This window comes from Callorhinchus milii, unplaced genomic scaffold (assembly GCF_018977255.1).
Source record: "Callorhinchus milii isolate IMCB2004 unplaced genomic scaffold, IMCB_Cmil_1.0 Scaffold21, whole genome shotgun sequence".
In the NCBI taxonomy this organism is placed as follows: Eukaryota; Metazoa; Chordata; class Chondrichthyes; order Chimaeriformes; family Callorhinchidae; genus Callorhinchus; species Callorhinchus milii.
In genome coordinates this window covers 7,739,851-7,756,091 of record NW_024704762.1, presented here as the reverse complement: position 1 = coordinate 7,756,091, position 16,241 = coordinate 7,739,851, and the positions used below count along the sequence as shown (strand labels likewise).

General features: G+C 45.9%; 1 protein-coding gene across 1 annotated transcript; it reads right to left on the bottom strand.

Moving 5' to 3' along the window:
* Positions 1 to 3,793: 3,793 nt before the first annotated feature.
* On the bottom strand, positions 3,794 to 8,057 carry LOC103181974 (relaxin family locus C type II precursor). Its single transcript, XM_007898795.2, has 2 exons — positions 7,725 to 8,057; positions 3,794 to 5,968 (listed from the first exon to the last, which is right to left on the bottom strand). Exons 1-2 carry the CDS (start codon positions 7,912 to 7,914, stop codon positions 5,661 to 5,663), a joined length of 498 nt encoding a protein of 165 aa, XP_007896986.1. The 5' UTR covers positions 7,915 to 8,057; the 3' UTR covers positions 3,794 to 5,660.
* Between the last annotated feature and the right edge of the window lie 8,184 nt (positions 8,058 to 16,241).

Genomic DNA, 16,241 nt, shown 5'->3' with positions numbered 1-16,241 from the left:
AGCTCTGCACTGAAGTGTTAGCTATAGACTCATACAACCCAACCACACAAACGCTCAATGGCGTAGGAATCGAGTAATGTGGGATGATGAATTGGAGTGTGGGGGTGCAAGAGGGAGAGGTAGGCAGTCGTGTTACTTTGAGAATGTTGCAGTCACCCAACAAACAATGAACAGCCAGAACATTCGTCTTTTACAAGCAATGGAAATCCACTTTTCTCTGAGCTCTTTCCTATGTATCCTGAGATTAGACATTGGAGTTATTCATCCCAATGATCTTGTCTGATAACGACTTTGTTGATGAGGCTGATGTGCACCTAAGAGGTTTTATAAGGACAGCAGCTGAAAACACATTCTCCCAGCATCACCTGTCGCAAGGAAATAATAAATATAATAAAAAATCTTTACATTTTAATGTAGCGCCTATAACCCTTCAAAGCTTTGACAGTGAACTGTTAAGTGCAGTGACTGTGTATTTGTAGACGAACTGCGCTAGGGGAAAGTGCTGGAATGCCAGAGGTGCTGTGTTTTGGATGAGACATTAAACTGAGCTCCCATCTAGTTGTTCAGGTAAGCATTAAAGATCCCATGACGCATGGTTAAAGTAATTTAACCAGAAATCAATCCCACACTCAGTCATAGAGTCCTGCAGTGTATCGGTTAGAGCACTCGCAAGCGCAAGGACCTGGATTGAATTCCTCGTTCCTCATTCTCTCTATCCCACCATCAGTTCAGTGGCCGAATCTTAAACCACTGCACCTCCACCCTTCAGTAAAGGACTCCCGAAATGCATTTGCTTTGCTCCTGGTTTCAAAACCCTCATTAAAAGACAATCTGTTTGACCGACCATTTGCTTGATGATGGTAATACTAATAATCTCCACAAAGTACTTCAGGTGCACAGGTGTGAAAGGCACTGCGTGTTGCTTAACGCACTGAGCAGACCTGGAACCAATGTATCCTCACTCCAGAGCGCTGTCGTCCACTGCTTTCAGTTCCTCGCGGTCAAACGTGGGCAAATTGATGCGTTGCTATCAAAAGACAAAGAAAATAACAGAAGGAATAGAAACTACCCATGACGAGATACGTTTAACTTTCATTGCCATTTGCCAGACCGATAGCAACGAAAGCATTTATAGAATTTAAAGGGTTATCTCGCTGTGATATGACAAGGTCACCGTTGCTGAACGCTGGCTGATTATCGACTGTTATCCGCTCGCTCCAACATAACCTTAGGGGAACCCTCCGACCATTGGCTTTCTGAGGCAATTTAATGAGCTAGCGTTAGTCACAGTCAGGATCTATTTGGGGTTTACAGGGCTAGGGCTGGGTTCGGATGTTACCAAATGGGTCTAGCGATAATAACTTGGTCACTCAATCCATGACTGTTTGTGAGGACGCTGCTGTGCGCAATTGGCTTCCGCGTTTCGCCCACAAAATATACAGTCAATCTACTTTACAGTGTATTCTGTGAAGTGCTTTAAGATGTCTCGAAGACATGATAATGTGCTAAATCAAATGCAAGAATTATATACACATATTATATATATTATTACTGCTTCCTCCCGGGGATTGGGAGCAAATGTTTATGATGGAAATTACATCAAAGTTAAATAGTGAAAATGTTGAATCAAATTAATAGTTTTCCATTACATGTTATAACTTCTGGGGATCAATGAATAGCCGATCTTAAACCTCCCTTAAGATAGACTGGGGTGGATTGCGTAATAGGGTTGGCTTAACCTAACAGATAGATATTGCTTCCCAGGTGTGGCGATACATAGGGCAAGTTTCCTTATTCCGCACACCTCTGTTTACTCAGCAGTAAGTAGGAACCCGATTGTTAGTCGATTGGCAGATTGCCTTTCCAGTGGTAATAATCCCTTCAAAAAATAATAATGATGATTTGGTCACTCAATCCACGACTGTTTGTGGACACTGCTGTGCGCAATTGGCTGCCGTGTTTCACCCACAAAACACGTAGTTAATATATTCCGTGAAGGGCTTCGAGACGTCTCGAAGATGCTATTTCACATGCAAGGATTATTATTATTATTATTTAATGAATTGACCTGAACATGATACTCGGTCTCTCAAACCTCCCTGTTTTGAATGCGAGTTAATGAAGAAAGCGAGTGAGACGAAGTTAAGAATATGACGGCGTCTTTGAAGTGATTCATTTAGCTGGTGAATCTGCTTCTGTGGCTGCACATATGGGCTCTCAACAGGACCAAGGATCTCAGAGTCAAAGTCGAGGAAGTTGCCTGTGAAGTTTGGCTGAAATCTGACAAGAAGTAACAAGTTCCCAGATGGAAACTCCCGAGGAATGGTGCTTCTCCCGGTTGATACGGAGAGGCATAAGGTCAATACAAAGGATCAGCTCCAGTTTTTCTGGTGTTCCACTGAACTCTGTGTTCCTTGTGTAAGCTGATAGCACTCCAGCTGTGGATTTGAGCTTTCTTTCTCTCCTTGACTAGGAACAAGAACTAATCAGCTCCAGCAGTTTTTTAAAAAAAATATATACTGCATATTCTCCTCCCAAACCTTGTGCGCTTTCTATCGAAGCAAAGCAGGCTGGAAGACAGTCGTTACAACAACAACAACTTGCATTCATATAGCACCCCTCACACAGGGTAACGTACCACAGCACTTTACCTAAGTCCTCATTTGTGCAACACACACACTTGTATATCCAGGGCTTGGTATCTAAGCAGTTTCTCCACGCTTTCATTACATCGAGGCTTGACTATGCAAACTCACTGCTTGTTGGCCTCCCCAACTCCTCCCTCCATAGGCTGCAGATCATCCAGAACTCTGCAGCCTGTGTCCTCTCCCGCACTAGGCTCCGCGACCCTATCAATCCCTTCCTTGCCCAACTCCACTGGCTTCCCATCACACAGAGAATTCAGTTCAAGATCCTGGTCCTCACCTTCAAAGCCCTCCATGGTCTTGCTCCTCCCTACCTCTGCAACCTCCTAACTCCCTACTATCCTGCCCGCTCCCTTCGCTCAGCGAGCTCCGGCCTGCTTCACGTACCCTGCCTCGCTCGCCCCACTATCGGCGGGCGGGCCTTCTGCCACTCTGCCCCCACCTTCTGGAACTCCATCCCGCAGTCCCTTTCCTTTGCCACCTTCAAGACCCATCTCAAGACCCTCCTCTACGACCGTGCTTTCGATCTTCCTGCTTCCCCGCCCTCCACCCCCCCTGATCCCGACCCCCAGCTCGGGAACGAAACTCTGTCCAGCTCCTTGGGACGTCCTCCAGACATGAAAGGCGTTTTACAAATGTAATTTTTTTGTGCTGAGCTGGCACCAACAAAAGGCTTTCAAAGGAACACGCCTCTGTTTACCTAGCAGTAAGTAACCTTGAGACGTCTCAAAGCACTTCACAGAATATATTGTAGAGTAAATCGACTGTATTTTGTGGGTGAAACACGGCAGCCAATTGCGCACAGCAGTGGGAGGGAAGGCAGGTAAATGGGACTAAATGGACTGCTCTTGCAAAGAGAAACATGATGGCCCGAATAGGCTTCTTCTGTGCTACAAAGTTCTGTTTCTATTGCCCCTTAACCTGGGCCTGTGACCATTTTAGAACCTATCTAACAAACAGTGAAGCAGGCAGGTACCAGGTGGTATGGAGCAAAGGTGGGAAATGGGATTCAAAGATCTGTCATGATCTAAGAAGCTGGTGGAGCAGGCTCGAAGGACTGACTAGCCTTCCTACAGCTTCTATGTCCCTGTGAATGAATAAGCCCAGAACATCACCCGAAATAAAACATGAGGCTCTGTAATAAAGGCTATTTTTGTATTGATTTTATTGGAAAAGTAACCAAACCAACAATCCGTACAGTCAATAACAATAATCTCATTCGGGTTTCCATTGGAGAGACTTGTGTTCATCACAGGTTTTATCAAATGTGCATTTGAAATCTGCACAGAAGAAAACAGCACTACTGAACAGGGCTATATAAATGCAAGTTGTTGTTCCAACCCAACAAATCAGGAGACACTGTTATTCCTAGACCAGTTTTGTGTTATAAAACCCCTTTAAAGTTTACTTGTGGGTAATAGCCCTCTGACGCACGTGAGCCTCAATGATGGAGTCAGTCGATGAGAGAACCATGTTGTAAAGGAAGGTTCTTAAAGCAAATTGACTTTTTAAAAATCATAAGCGCAGTTCTTCTCGATCAAAAGCTGCGTCATTTCTGAGCAACAGCCTGTGTGTGTATGTGACTTCACTCCTTCTTCTCCCTCCCACCCTCTGGTTAAAAAAAATTGGGTGCATTTCAATAGTGCACAGGTGCTGTGTAAAAATAAAGCTCCAATGCACAACAGCAATGGAGCTTTTTCTTCCCCCACACACCGCGGGGTAAGATGGGGGCTCAATCACTCACACTCTCAGTAGAGGTGAAAAGTGCTGGGCTTTGTAGGAAAGGGGGAAAGGGGAAGGGGTTTGTGGATGTTTAAAGGGGATAAAGAGGTCTTATTTTAACTATCCAAAATCCAACCACAAAAACACTGGAGCGCGAGATTAGGGAAGGGATTAAATGTCAGGAAAGTAACAGATTTGAGGAATTCATACGAGAAACATTCAGTGAATTCACGGACTCTTTTCTCTCTTTCCCCCACTCCCCTTTTCCCATGCTCAAGAGAATTTATGAGGATCTCTCACAAAATTACGCACACACACAAAAAAAACCACAGTCTATAAATATGATGAAGCTTTAACCCATACACCAAAGGCACTTTTCAAAACATGCACCAATTAGCTCTATTTTAGTATGCGGTGAAATAAATTAATATAACATATTTAAATATATCTGGGTTGCTAATGAATCCAGTAAAGGTTGTTTATAATTTAATTTCATGTTCCTTTGGCGTCCAAAACATTTGCTTCTAAGCTTACATTTGCAGTCACTGCATTTCACAGTCAAATCCTGTGAAGCGCTTTGAGACGGTTTAACAACATAAGACGCTATGTCAAAGGCAAGGATTATTATTATTATTAATTATTATTTTCCTCTTCAGTTATCACACAAAATGTTTAGGGACAGGCTGTAAAATTGCGAATATCCCTACAAAACCCTAGCGCAGTAATTGGAAGCAGACAAATGATATATTTCATGGAATAAAGTGAAGAATTCTTTGTCTACCAAAAGTCAAATTTCGCCATCTGACTTTGCCTCCAGTTTCTGAATCGCTAAACATTCAATTGCAGCGTTTCTTCCCCCTCCCCCCCACTACCACCCCATTCATTGCTCCTTGTGAAATGGTACACAGGATGTTTTTTGTTAGAGAAAGAATCGGGTTGGGGTTGATGGTTGGGAGCAGGTGAGGCAACAATTGGCTTCAGAACCAGAGAGGAGTGTGGCAAACAAGTCACCCACACCTGATAGTTAACTAGTGACCCTACTGGAAAGGCTATGGCTCTGCCTCTACATTTTTTCTATAAATAGCAGTGATGGTAATTATATCATTGCTTCCAAGAATTTGGATGGACGGGGAGGGCAGGGGTGAAGGGGGAAAGGAAGGTGGCTCGCGGAACGATGTTCAAATTGTCTTTGATTTGAGCAACGCCTCGGCCTCCCAAAAATAAATTGTCTGGTTATATTGCAGTGGATTCTAAGAGCAGCTGCCCACAAATCCCTCATCCCCATCCTATCCATTAACAAAGTCGTGTGAGATCTCTTCTGGAACACCCCCACTTGCAGCAAACCCTGGCCAGTCCAACACCCCTCCTGAGACGCGAGGCCCTTCCGGGAGAAGGTACGGCGACCCCTCCCTCCTGCGGCTCATCACCCATCCCCGCGGGACTGACAGATTCCCGGAAACCGGCTGCCGAGAGCTGCCAGGTGTCTGCTTCTCCCGCTGCGTCCGACTCGCTCTGAGAGGAGTCCGTGCTGTCGATCTCTGAGCTCTCAGGCTCCTCGTTGCTACCCCAGAGACTGCTATCCAGAGGATCCAACAGCTTGCCTGCAACGCAACACAATTTATTTCATTTAATTGAACCCAAAGCACTTAGTTTTGTCCAAATGAAAAGATCTTTTTAAAAAAAACATACACACAAGTGCTTCACGGGTGTTTGTGGGAATATCGCTGCGTACAAATTAGCTGTTGCATTGCCTACAATTTGGACACTTGCCCTTATCAAGACACTTGACAAAAAAAACTTTGTAAAGTGCTTTGAGAAAGTTGGAGGTGATAATTAATAATAACCCCTGCAGTTGATATAGCGCCTTGTCACATCTTCGAGACGTCTCAAAGCGCTTCACAAAACATACTGTCAAGTGAATTGACTGTGCATTTTGTGGGCGAAACGCGGCAGCCAATCGCGTATAGCGACGTCCCACAAACCGTCGTGGATTGAAAGGCGATCTGTTAAATGCGAGGATTATTATCGTCGTCATGATTTCAACATGGCACGAGATGGAAATATCAGACCCATGCGCTCCTCTTAACATTGGATTGGAGCAAGAGCTCTCGATCTGACCAAGAACAACAACAAATTACAGTTGTATAGTGCCCTTCATGTCGGAAAGATGTCCCAGGGCTCTGGCCCACGCTAAACATGACTTGGGAGTTGTTGATGATGAGACTAAGTATCTTAAAAAAAAATCCAGTTAAAATTACACAGAAAGTAATTGCAGAACTTGCTGCATTCACCAATAGTCGACTTGAATGTTCCCCATCACTTTCTCTGGGAGGGTAACCTGCTGTCTTTGTACACAGTGACTCTCTGCCCACTTCAGAGGCATTCGCAAAGAGTCGGGAGTTTCTTTCTCCCAATGTCCTGGCCAACAATCCCCCCCCCCCCAAGTAAAATTGGTCACTCGCTCCATGGCTGTTTGTGCTGTGCGCAACTGGCTGCTTTGAGACATCTCGACGACGTGATAAGGCGATATATCAAATGCCAGGATTTGATTATTACAACCTGGTCCCTTCCCCATTTGTACTCTTAACCACCTCTATCCCTCAAACACCACCCCTCCTCCACATCCACTTACCCCCTCACCCACACAATCCTGGCCAGAACAATCAAGAAACCGAATGCATGACTAAAATATAAATATAAATAAAAATTTCATCAGCATATCAAATGCAAGGATCATTATGATGATCGATATTATTGGTTAGATGGTCGAATATCCAGGTTACCTTAAAAGTCCTGAGCGGGTGTTTTATGTTGTTTCTAGTAAACATAAAACTCGCAGCTCTGAACCACATGAGATGCCCAACACTGGTTCTCACAGCCTTTACATTCACTTCCCTCCAGCAGTTATACAATATCCCTTTTCAACGCTTACACAATTCGACCGCAAGTTTGTCTGTGGTGAGTCATTCCATGTCCTAAATGGCTCTCTAGGAACATTGGAATCGAGGATCAGGAGTAGGCCATTCAGTGACTCGAGCTTGTTCCTCCATTCTATTAGATCATGGCTTACCTGTACCTCAGTGCCATTTCCTTGCCTTTGCTCCATATCCCTTGCTACCCTCACCTAACAAAGCTCTATCCACCTCAGCCTGGAAAATCTCCATTGATCCAGCCAGAATCCACAGCCTTTTGAGGGGGAAAGAGTTCCAGATTTCCATGACTGCCTTTTGTGTGGAAAAACAAGTGTAAATCTCTGCCTGAAAACTTTTCTTCTTAACCCCTCTTCCTCCCCACCTGAATAAAGCTCCATTAATGTTCAGATAAGAGGCGTCAATAGGCACAGGTGCCATCACTTACCGTGAAGGCTGTGCCTCCTCTGGGCTCTCTCAGAGGAATGCCTCCTCAACCTGGAGCTTCCACAGGAGTCAATGACCATGCGGACAAACTCCCGGCCGCAGACCTTGATTCCGTATTCAGTCACCTGCGCTCTCGCACTCGGCATGGAAGCCAAGAGGCAACAGCTCAGGGCCCAGAGAACCAGCTTCATTCTGCTTGTGGAGGAGTGGCTGGTGTCTCAGTCAAGGAAGAACGGCCTCTGGTCGGAGGAGATGAAGTAAAAACAAAGCTCGGTCGGAGGAAGCAGATAACCACACGGCTTGGAGTGGGACTCACTGCACAGACGCGGGCTCTGAGCTCCTGGTGGATCGATGGCTACTTTTATACCATCAGCTATCAGCTGCTGGCTCAACTGGCCATGTGTTACTTGGAGGGGAGCTGGCTTCTGACCCTCACGGCCTTGGTGGTTGATAGAATGTGCTGGATTGTCGTTCGGCTTGGCCTTGAAAGTTACACTGATATGAAAATGTTGTTCGACATGTATTTTTTTTCCTTTTTAAATTATAAGGACAAGATATGTTTGTCTACCCGGCTTCTCTTCCTTCCCCCATCGCTTGGAGTTTGATACAACGCCTTTGCTCCAGGAGGAAGGCATCTCAAAGCTCTTCGCAGGGTTTACTGTAACGTGTAGTGACTATGGGTTTTGTAGGTGAACGCGGCAGCCAAATTGCGCGCAGTAAACAGCCGTGCAAGTGAATGGCCATTTTTATCTCGAGGATTGTTGAGTCAGGAAAACTGGGAGAAATTCCCTTCTCTTTTCAAATAGCGCTGCAGGATCTTCAACATTAACCTGAATACCTGGGAAGGTATGAGCAGATGGGAATTCAGTTTAACGTCTCATCCAGAACATGGTGAATCTCCCACACCCCCAGCACTGCCCCGGAATGTCACCCCAGTCTATGTGAGTTTCCAGTCTCGATGTGGGGCTTGAAACCACACAGCGTCCTGGCTCAGAGGTGAGAGTGCTACCAACTGAGCCAAGCTGACCTAATACAAGTGACTGAGATGCAACTGTGATAAATTGTTTCCTTTTCCTTCAGACAAAGGGATATTTTTGCTGAAAATGCAGCTTTTTCACATTTTCAGGCTCACAGCGTCACTTCTCACAACTCCCGGGTCAGCTACAGGATGGGTTATATACAAAGTAAAGCTCCCGCTACACTGTCCACCTGAAGAAGATAACAAGTAAAGCTCCTAGTTAATAATAATAATAATAATAATTATAATCCTTGCATTTGATATTTTTGAATTATATCTAGCTTATTGCAACTAGCAATTAGTTAGCTAGTTATCTGGCTGGTTAATAAGGACCAGCTCATTAACATCACATTCCCTGCTTTGTGATTGGGCACATTTCACAACAACAGAGTTCGATCCAGACTCTGTATTATGCAACTTGTGTAAACGATATGAGGATGCTCGAATCTACGAACAGACTTGCTATTTCTTGGTTTGGCCACAGGCTGGCGCGCTTTTGCTGTGATTCCCAAGGCATTGCTCCAATCTCTACAATTTGGTTCAATTCATTCCACTTTGTATCATAACTTTTTTGAGCGTAACCTGAGATCGGTGTTTATCTGCCGCATAACCTGCCGGGCTTACGGTACCATTTATTTTGTGAGCGTGTTCCTTGTGTTTGGCGAATATACTCACTTTGAGCTCACAGTCCAGGCTGGCGGTCAGTAATACTACTACTAATAATAATCCTTGCATTTGAGACAGAGCCTTGCCCCCCCGTCTTCGAGACGTCTCAAAGCGCTTCAGGGGATACAACGTAAAGCGGAGTGACTGTGCACTTTGTGGGCAAAACGCGGCAGCCAATTGCGCACAGCAGTGTCCCGCAAACAGCCGTGGATTGAGTGATTAAATTATTATTATTTTGGAGGGATTATTACCCCCAGAGAGCGATCCGACAATCGACTGACAACCGGGTTCCCATTTAATACTAGGTAAACAGAGGCGTGTGTGTGTGTGGAGTAAGGAAACTTGCCGAAGGTTTCGCCCCAGTACAGAGCTGGGGGAGCAATGTTGGAGATCTTGTCCTTCGATTGAGATGTTTAACCGACGCTGTCCAACCCAGTGGCTACTGGTCACGTGTATACCAGCCTTTGAGGTGTTTTGATGCGATAAGGTGACAAGGGATCCATTTCAATCCCTCAGGTTGAATTGGATGTTGGTTCACCAATGTGGAAGTGCCTCCACATCTGACAAGCAAAATGGCCACTGTTTGGACACATTTTGTTGAAGCTCTGCGACAGCTGTGGGCCTACAATTATTTTTAATTAAGCAATAATTATACTTTTCAAGACGTAATGGTAACAAACACAACCCCACTTACTAAAATCTTCTCCCGACGCCTCTCCACTTCCTTCCCCACTCCATCTCTTTCACCCCCCTCTCCCCCACCCGTCATCCCCCTCACACACCGCATCCCCCCACACCACCACCCCATCTGCTGTGCTCCCCTCTCTCCATCTCGCCTTGCCCTTTGAGTCCAGGCTATTTGTTTGTCACTCAAGCACTACTCAATCCAGTCCCAATGTCAAGTATTTTTGTGCTAATTATCAGAGCTGCGGTTCCAAGGGTCAGGGGTAGCTGTGTGATAGCGCAATGCCTTGACTCATTATCTTTTCTTTTCAAAGTACAGAGTTTAACATCAAGGCAACTTTTATTATCTTAGGAGCGCAGTCACATCGAAAGGCAGAACTAAATCTCCAACACCCTCTCCGCCCTATGATGCAGTCCGGAGATGAAGTTACCTCATTGCTGACGTCTCTTCCCAGAAAAGGCCACGTTACCCCATTACATAATAAACCTTTCAATAAACTAAATAAATAGATAAATAGATACATAGATTTGGTCACTCCATCCACGACTGTTTGTGTGGGGACGCTGCTGTGCGCAATTGGCTGCCGTGTTTCATCCACAGAATGTACAGCCAACTCACTTTACAGTATATTCTGTGAAGCGCTTTCAGACGTCTGAAAGACATGATAAGGAGCTATGTAAAGTTCAAGGATTATTATCAATATTATTATTAACAGGAGCAGACCATCTCGGTACAGATTGCTGGTATCCACACCCGTGTCACACTTTCCATTCCATAATGAGCTCATGAGAGAAATCGCCTTCTATTATTAATCACCTCAAAACCCCCACAAAGTGCTTCACTTCAATTACTGTCATGCAGTGATGGGTTTTTTTCCCCCCCCACCAGGCAAACATGGCAGTCATTTCACATGTAGCAACATCAGGCCAACATTCTGTTTTAATTGATTTTTTTTGTAAAGTGTCAAATGAAATTGACTGTATATATTTTACCCGCAGATAGGACCTCAGTTTAAACATCTCATGATTCCTCCGACTCCTCCAGCACCACATTGGTGTGCTGTGTGTATCAGTCTAGACCAACTGAATCCCAATGCGGTGCTTGAACCACAACCTTCTGACTCCAGAGGCGAGAGTGCTACCGGCTGAGCCAGGCTGGTATTTTAAACCCCAACCCAGTGCACATCCCTGACTGTCCAGCGCTATGGGACTTCCTGCCGACGTGACAGGTGCTATACAAACGCAAGTTGTTGTTGTTTGTTTCTTTCCCCCGGGAGAAAAACCCCTGAGAGAGACCGAGAGCAACAGAGAAAAAATGGGATTCATCCTCAGGTCCTACAAGGTGAGGACGTGACGCAGGTCAGGATTCAGGATTGAGTGACTAGAACTCGTGGTTAAGTAACATGGGGGGGGATCGCATCCCGGAGCGCTTGACAGTGGCGGAGTCTGACCCCGAGCCAGGGGGAGGGGTGAGGTGACCGTAAGCACTACCCCCCACCTCCTCTCCTTAAATTGATGTGATCACACAGTGTACCGGGTAGAGGTGTGTTGCCCTGATGGAGTGGAGGCAAACAGCAGAAGCTACACGGTGTTGTGATAGACACTGCACATGACTACCACTCTGCCACCCTCCATTTCTGTCTCTGTCTCTCTCTCTCTCCCTCTCTCTCACTCACTTTCTCCCAGCGAGGCATGGAGAGGAGTGAGGCAAGAGGGTCTCCTGGCTCCGAGGTGATGTGTCGGAATCGATCCCACCCTCTGCAGCGGTCTCCAGTCTGGTTCCTGAGGCAGGCGGGTCCACAGTATTCCAGGGCGACTCTAGCGCAATCCAGCTCATGACTCATCAATCAACAGATACGATGCTCTCACTGACAAACTATGTTGTTTTACCTACTTAGATTCCAGTTAGCTCAGTTTGCCCAAGCCTTTGTACGAGAAATAATCAATTACATTTTCTAACAATCCTTCCCTTTTGTCTTCCTCCCTTCTTTCTTCTCTCCTTCTGCGCCTCTCCCCTCTCTTTACTCTCTGCTTATTTTCTCTTTCCCCAATTCCTAACATTACCCACTCTCTCTCTCTCTCGTTCTCTCGCTGACCCGCGCCCCTCCCCCCCAAAAAAAGGTTTAATGGTCTGGATAAGATCCCCCTCTATCTCTTCAGTGACTGTGTGCCTGTGGGTCTGTACATAGTGTATCGCAGTCAACACAATGTCCTGGCTGCTCATTTCAATCTGAGTTTCTAGTCAGGACTCTACAAACCCAAACCAGTTGCGTCATTTTCAATTTACAAAAACAAGGGTCCTTGAATAAGTGCAATAGATGATGGTCAATGCTTTATTTTAAGGATGGAACCAGCAGCAGGACAGGGCTCAAGAAACACTTGTGCTCTTAACATTAAGTCACCGCATCGCCTGCTAATTTCACAACTCGTCCCTCCCGGCTCAGACGATCCCTTTGCTCCTCTGGAACTTTCCCCTCCTCTATCACCGCTCCAATCTTTCCCTCAAACTTCTCCTTATCTACTGCTCCCCCTCTCTCTCTCGCCTGCCTCGGAGTTATCTGAACTCCTTCCCCTCTGGGCGTCCTCCTGCAATGATCTATCCTCCTCAGTCAAACTTCTCCACAGCTCCCTCCTCCACTCTCAATTCCCTCGCTCCCCTCTCTTCCTGAACTGTCTCCTACTCACGCAAATCACCCTGGTACACCAGCCACCTCCGCTCCCTTAAAGCCCAGGCACGTGTCAAATCCTACCACTCTGCCCTCGCCTCCCCTAAATCATTGTTCTACTCCAAGGACAACCCCAGGCTCCTCTTCTCCATCACAAACCGACTCCTCCGGCCAATCTCTCACGCCTCACCCATCCTCACCTCAAATGCCAACTGCGAGGCGAAGCTGGACTTACTCGAATCCAAAGTCAAGGGAATCTGCTCAGCTGCCTCTGCCAATGCAACTGCTACCCCCTCCCCATCTCCCCCTCCAACCCCAGCCCCTACCCACCCCTCCCTCCACACCTTTGAACCTATCTTCCCCTCCGCTCTCACCACCACCATAACCCGTATGAAACCCACCACCTTGCTAAGCCAGTCTGGAACCTTGGGGTCTTGTTTGACCCTTAACTATCCTTTCTACCCCACATCTGCGCCATGACCCGATCTGTCTTTCCCCACCTCTGCAACGTCGCCCGACTCCGACATTGTCTCACACCACAGGCTGCTGAAACCCTCATACACGCTTTCATTGCACTGAGGCTCGACTATGCAAACTCCCTGCTTGTCAGCCTTCCCAACTCCTCCCTCCATAGGCTGCAGATCATCCAGAACTCTGCAGTCTGTGTCCTCTCCCGCACCAGGCTCCGCGACCCTATCACCCCCATCCTTACCCGACTCCACTGGCTTCCCATCACACAGAGAATACAGTTCAAGATCCTGGTCCTCACCTTCAAAGCCCTCCACAGTCTTGCTCCCCCTGACCTCTCCGACCATCTAACCCCCCTACCACCCTATTCTCTCCCTCCGCTCAGGTGGCTCTGACCTGCTTCACGTCCCCCACCTCACTCATCCCACTATCAGCGGGTAAGCCTTCCACCACTCTGCACCCACCCTCTGCAACTCCATCCCGCAGTCCCTCCATCTCACCCCCTCCCTCACCACCTTCAAGACCCACCTCAAGACCCTCCTCTTCGACCGTGCTTTCGATCTCCCCCTGCCCTGCCCTCCCCGCTCCCTCCCGACCCTCAGCTCGGGTCCGTAACTCTGTCTGTCCAGCGCCTTGGGACATCCTCCCAACATGAAAGGCGCTGTAACACATGTAATTTGGTTGTTGTTGTTGTTCGTGCGACACCGCTGTACGCAAACTGGCTGCCACGTTTCGCTCACAAGATATAGTCAATCCACTTTACAGTGTATACCGGGAAGCTCTTTGAAACGTCTCAACGAAATGATGGGCCGCTATCTCAAATGCAAGGATTATTATTATTGTTGCTCTGGATTCTCAGAAGCAAATAAAGTGGCTGGATTTCAACACAAGGCAATCCTTGTATTGCAGCTGTTGCCCAGAATGTTCTATTCACTTGTCAAACCAGTTGATCTCGAAATTTTGCATTCAGCAATAAATTTACATTTGAATGGCGCCTGTTTGAACTGAACAGGATCTTGAACTGTATCTTCTGTGAGATGGGAAGTCAGTGGAGTTGGGGCGAGGATGGGGGTGATAGGGTCATGGAGCCTAGTGCGGGTTTGTGGAGTCCTGTAGCTCAGTGGTTAGAGCACTCGCTTTGCAAGCGAGAGACCTGAGTTCAATTCCCGGCAGGTCAGGGCGAAACCTTGGGCAAGTTTCCTTACTCCACACAGAGCCTAATAATAATCCCTCCAAAACCAATAATAAATTGGTCATTTTCAATCTACGACTGTTTGTGGGACATTGCTGCGCGCAATTGGCTGCGCAAAATACACAGTCAATTCACTTCAGAGTATATTCTGTGAAGTGCTTTGAGACATATTGAAGATGTGATAAGGCGCTATATCAAAGGCAAGAATTATTATTACTATCCCACCTATACACGGAAATTCCAAAGGTGTTTGTTTGTCCGGGAAGGCAGAGCTTTACTACAATGGTACTATGAAAAATCTAGGCATTTTCTACCAGAAAATATACTCGCAACCTCTGTGTTTGTGAACTTTATATTGTAAAGTGAATTGACTGTATATTTCGGGGCGGAACACATGTCAAACATTACGATAATTCTCAATATTACTACTAATTAAGGCAAACTATCTTGTCATAGAATTACATGGAATACACGGCACAGAAACAGGTCATTCGGCCCAATTGGTCATGTTTATGTTCCACATGAGCCTCCTGCTGACCTTCCTCAACTAAACCTATCAGCATAACTTTCTATTCCTTTCTCCCTCATGTACTTATTTATTTTCTTTGGTGACATTTTTCTACCACACATATTCACACTAACCCACATTGACTCAGATCAGTATCAACGAAGAAGGAGTGGTAAGTGGGAAGAGGACAAGTGAAGGCAACTAGTAATTGTCCCACGCAAAGTGCTGAATTCACTCTTTTATTGCGGTTTCCAAAGGACAGCTTGTGAAGGGAAGTGAGTGCTTTTTACTTCACGCCTCTCTTTCCAGCTCCTTCTGTTTCTCAAACATTCTCTTCTAAACTAGCCTGTACCTCCTCTATGCTTTACTACTAATAATTAGAATCCTTACAGTTGATATAGCGCCTTATCACGTTGTTGAGATGTCTCAAAGCACTTCACAGGATATACTGTAAAATGAATTGACTGTATATTAGGATTCATCTCTCCAACCGCATCGCTGGTCAACCCCATGCTCCCCTTTGCTTGACATCCAACCCTGCCACACTGCAGTGCTCTGAGATGCTATTCCGTGTGAAGGGCACTATAGAAATGGAAACGCTAGGCTGAACTCTACCTCACCAAGAGAAGTATAAGAGGAAGACAGACAAAGGAGCAGAATAATCCCTTCAAAGGTTTATTTTCCATTCCAAAAATGCACAAATCCAACCTTCACCAGACATGGTATAGGAATTACAAAGATTTATACGCTGGTGAATCCAGAGAGGAAGCAAGAATTAATACATCTCAGCTTTGTGAGATCTGGGTTAACAAATAAACAAAGTATTGTTAGAATATGATATATGTAATGAAACATTTCAAGGCAGAGCTGAATAAAATTGTAAAGGTTAAGTTGTTAATTTTGTTTATATGAATCAAAATGGCGGATAATACCATTTTGTACTCGAACCATCACTCAGCATCTGTTAATAACATAAGTTATTTTTGTCTGGTTAAGAAGAAATGGTCAACATGAAATGTTGAAGTAAGACAATCATTGGCCTTGGGAGGATACAAGCTGTTTTGCAATCAAAATGCCCGGTTCTTGGGCTAAACAGAAGTAACAGAGCGCTTGACTCTTTGCCCAGTTGCAAAAGGCCTACGTGCCTGATAATTGGATAAACAAAAAGGTATAAAGTTGAAAGATTGTTGACATAAAGCAGCAGAATCAGCAGGGAACCAGGCACACAGGGGCGGAGGGCCAAAGCTCGCTGACTGCTCCAGGACTGGGTAGTGTATGTTGCACGTATTCTTGCTGTGCTTACATTTGAATCAACT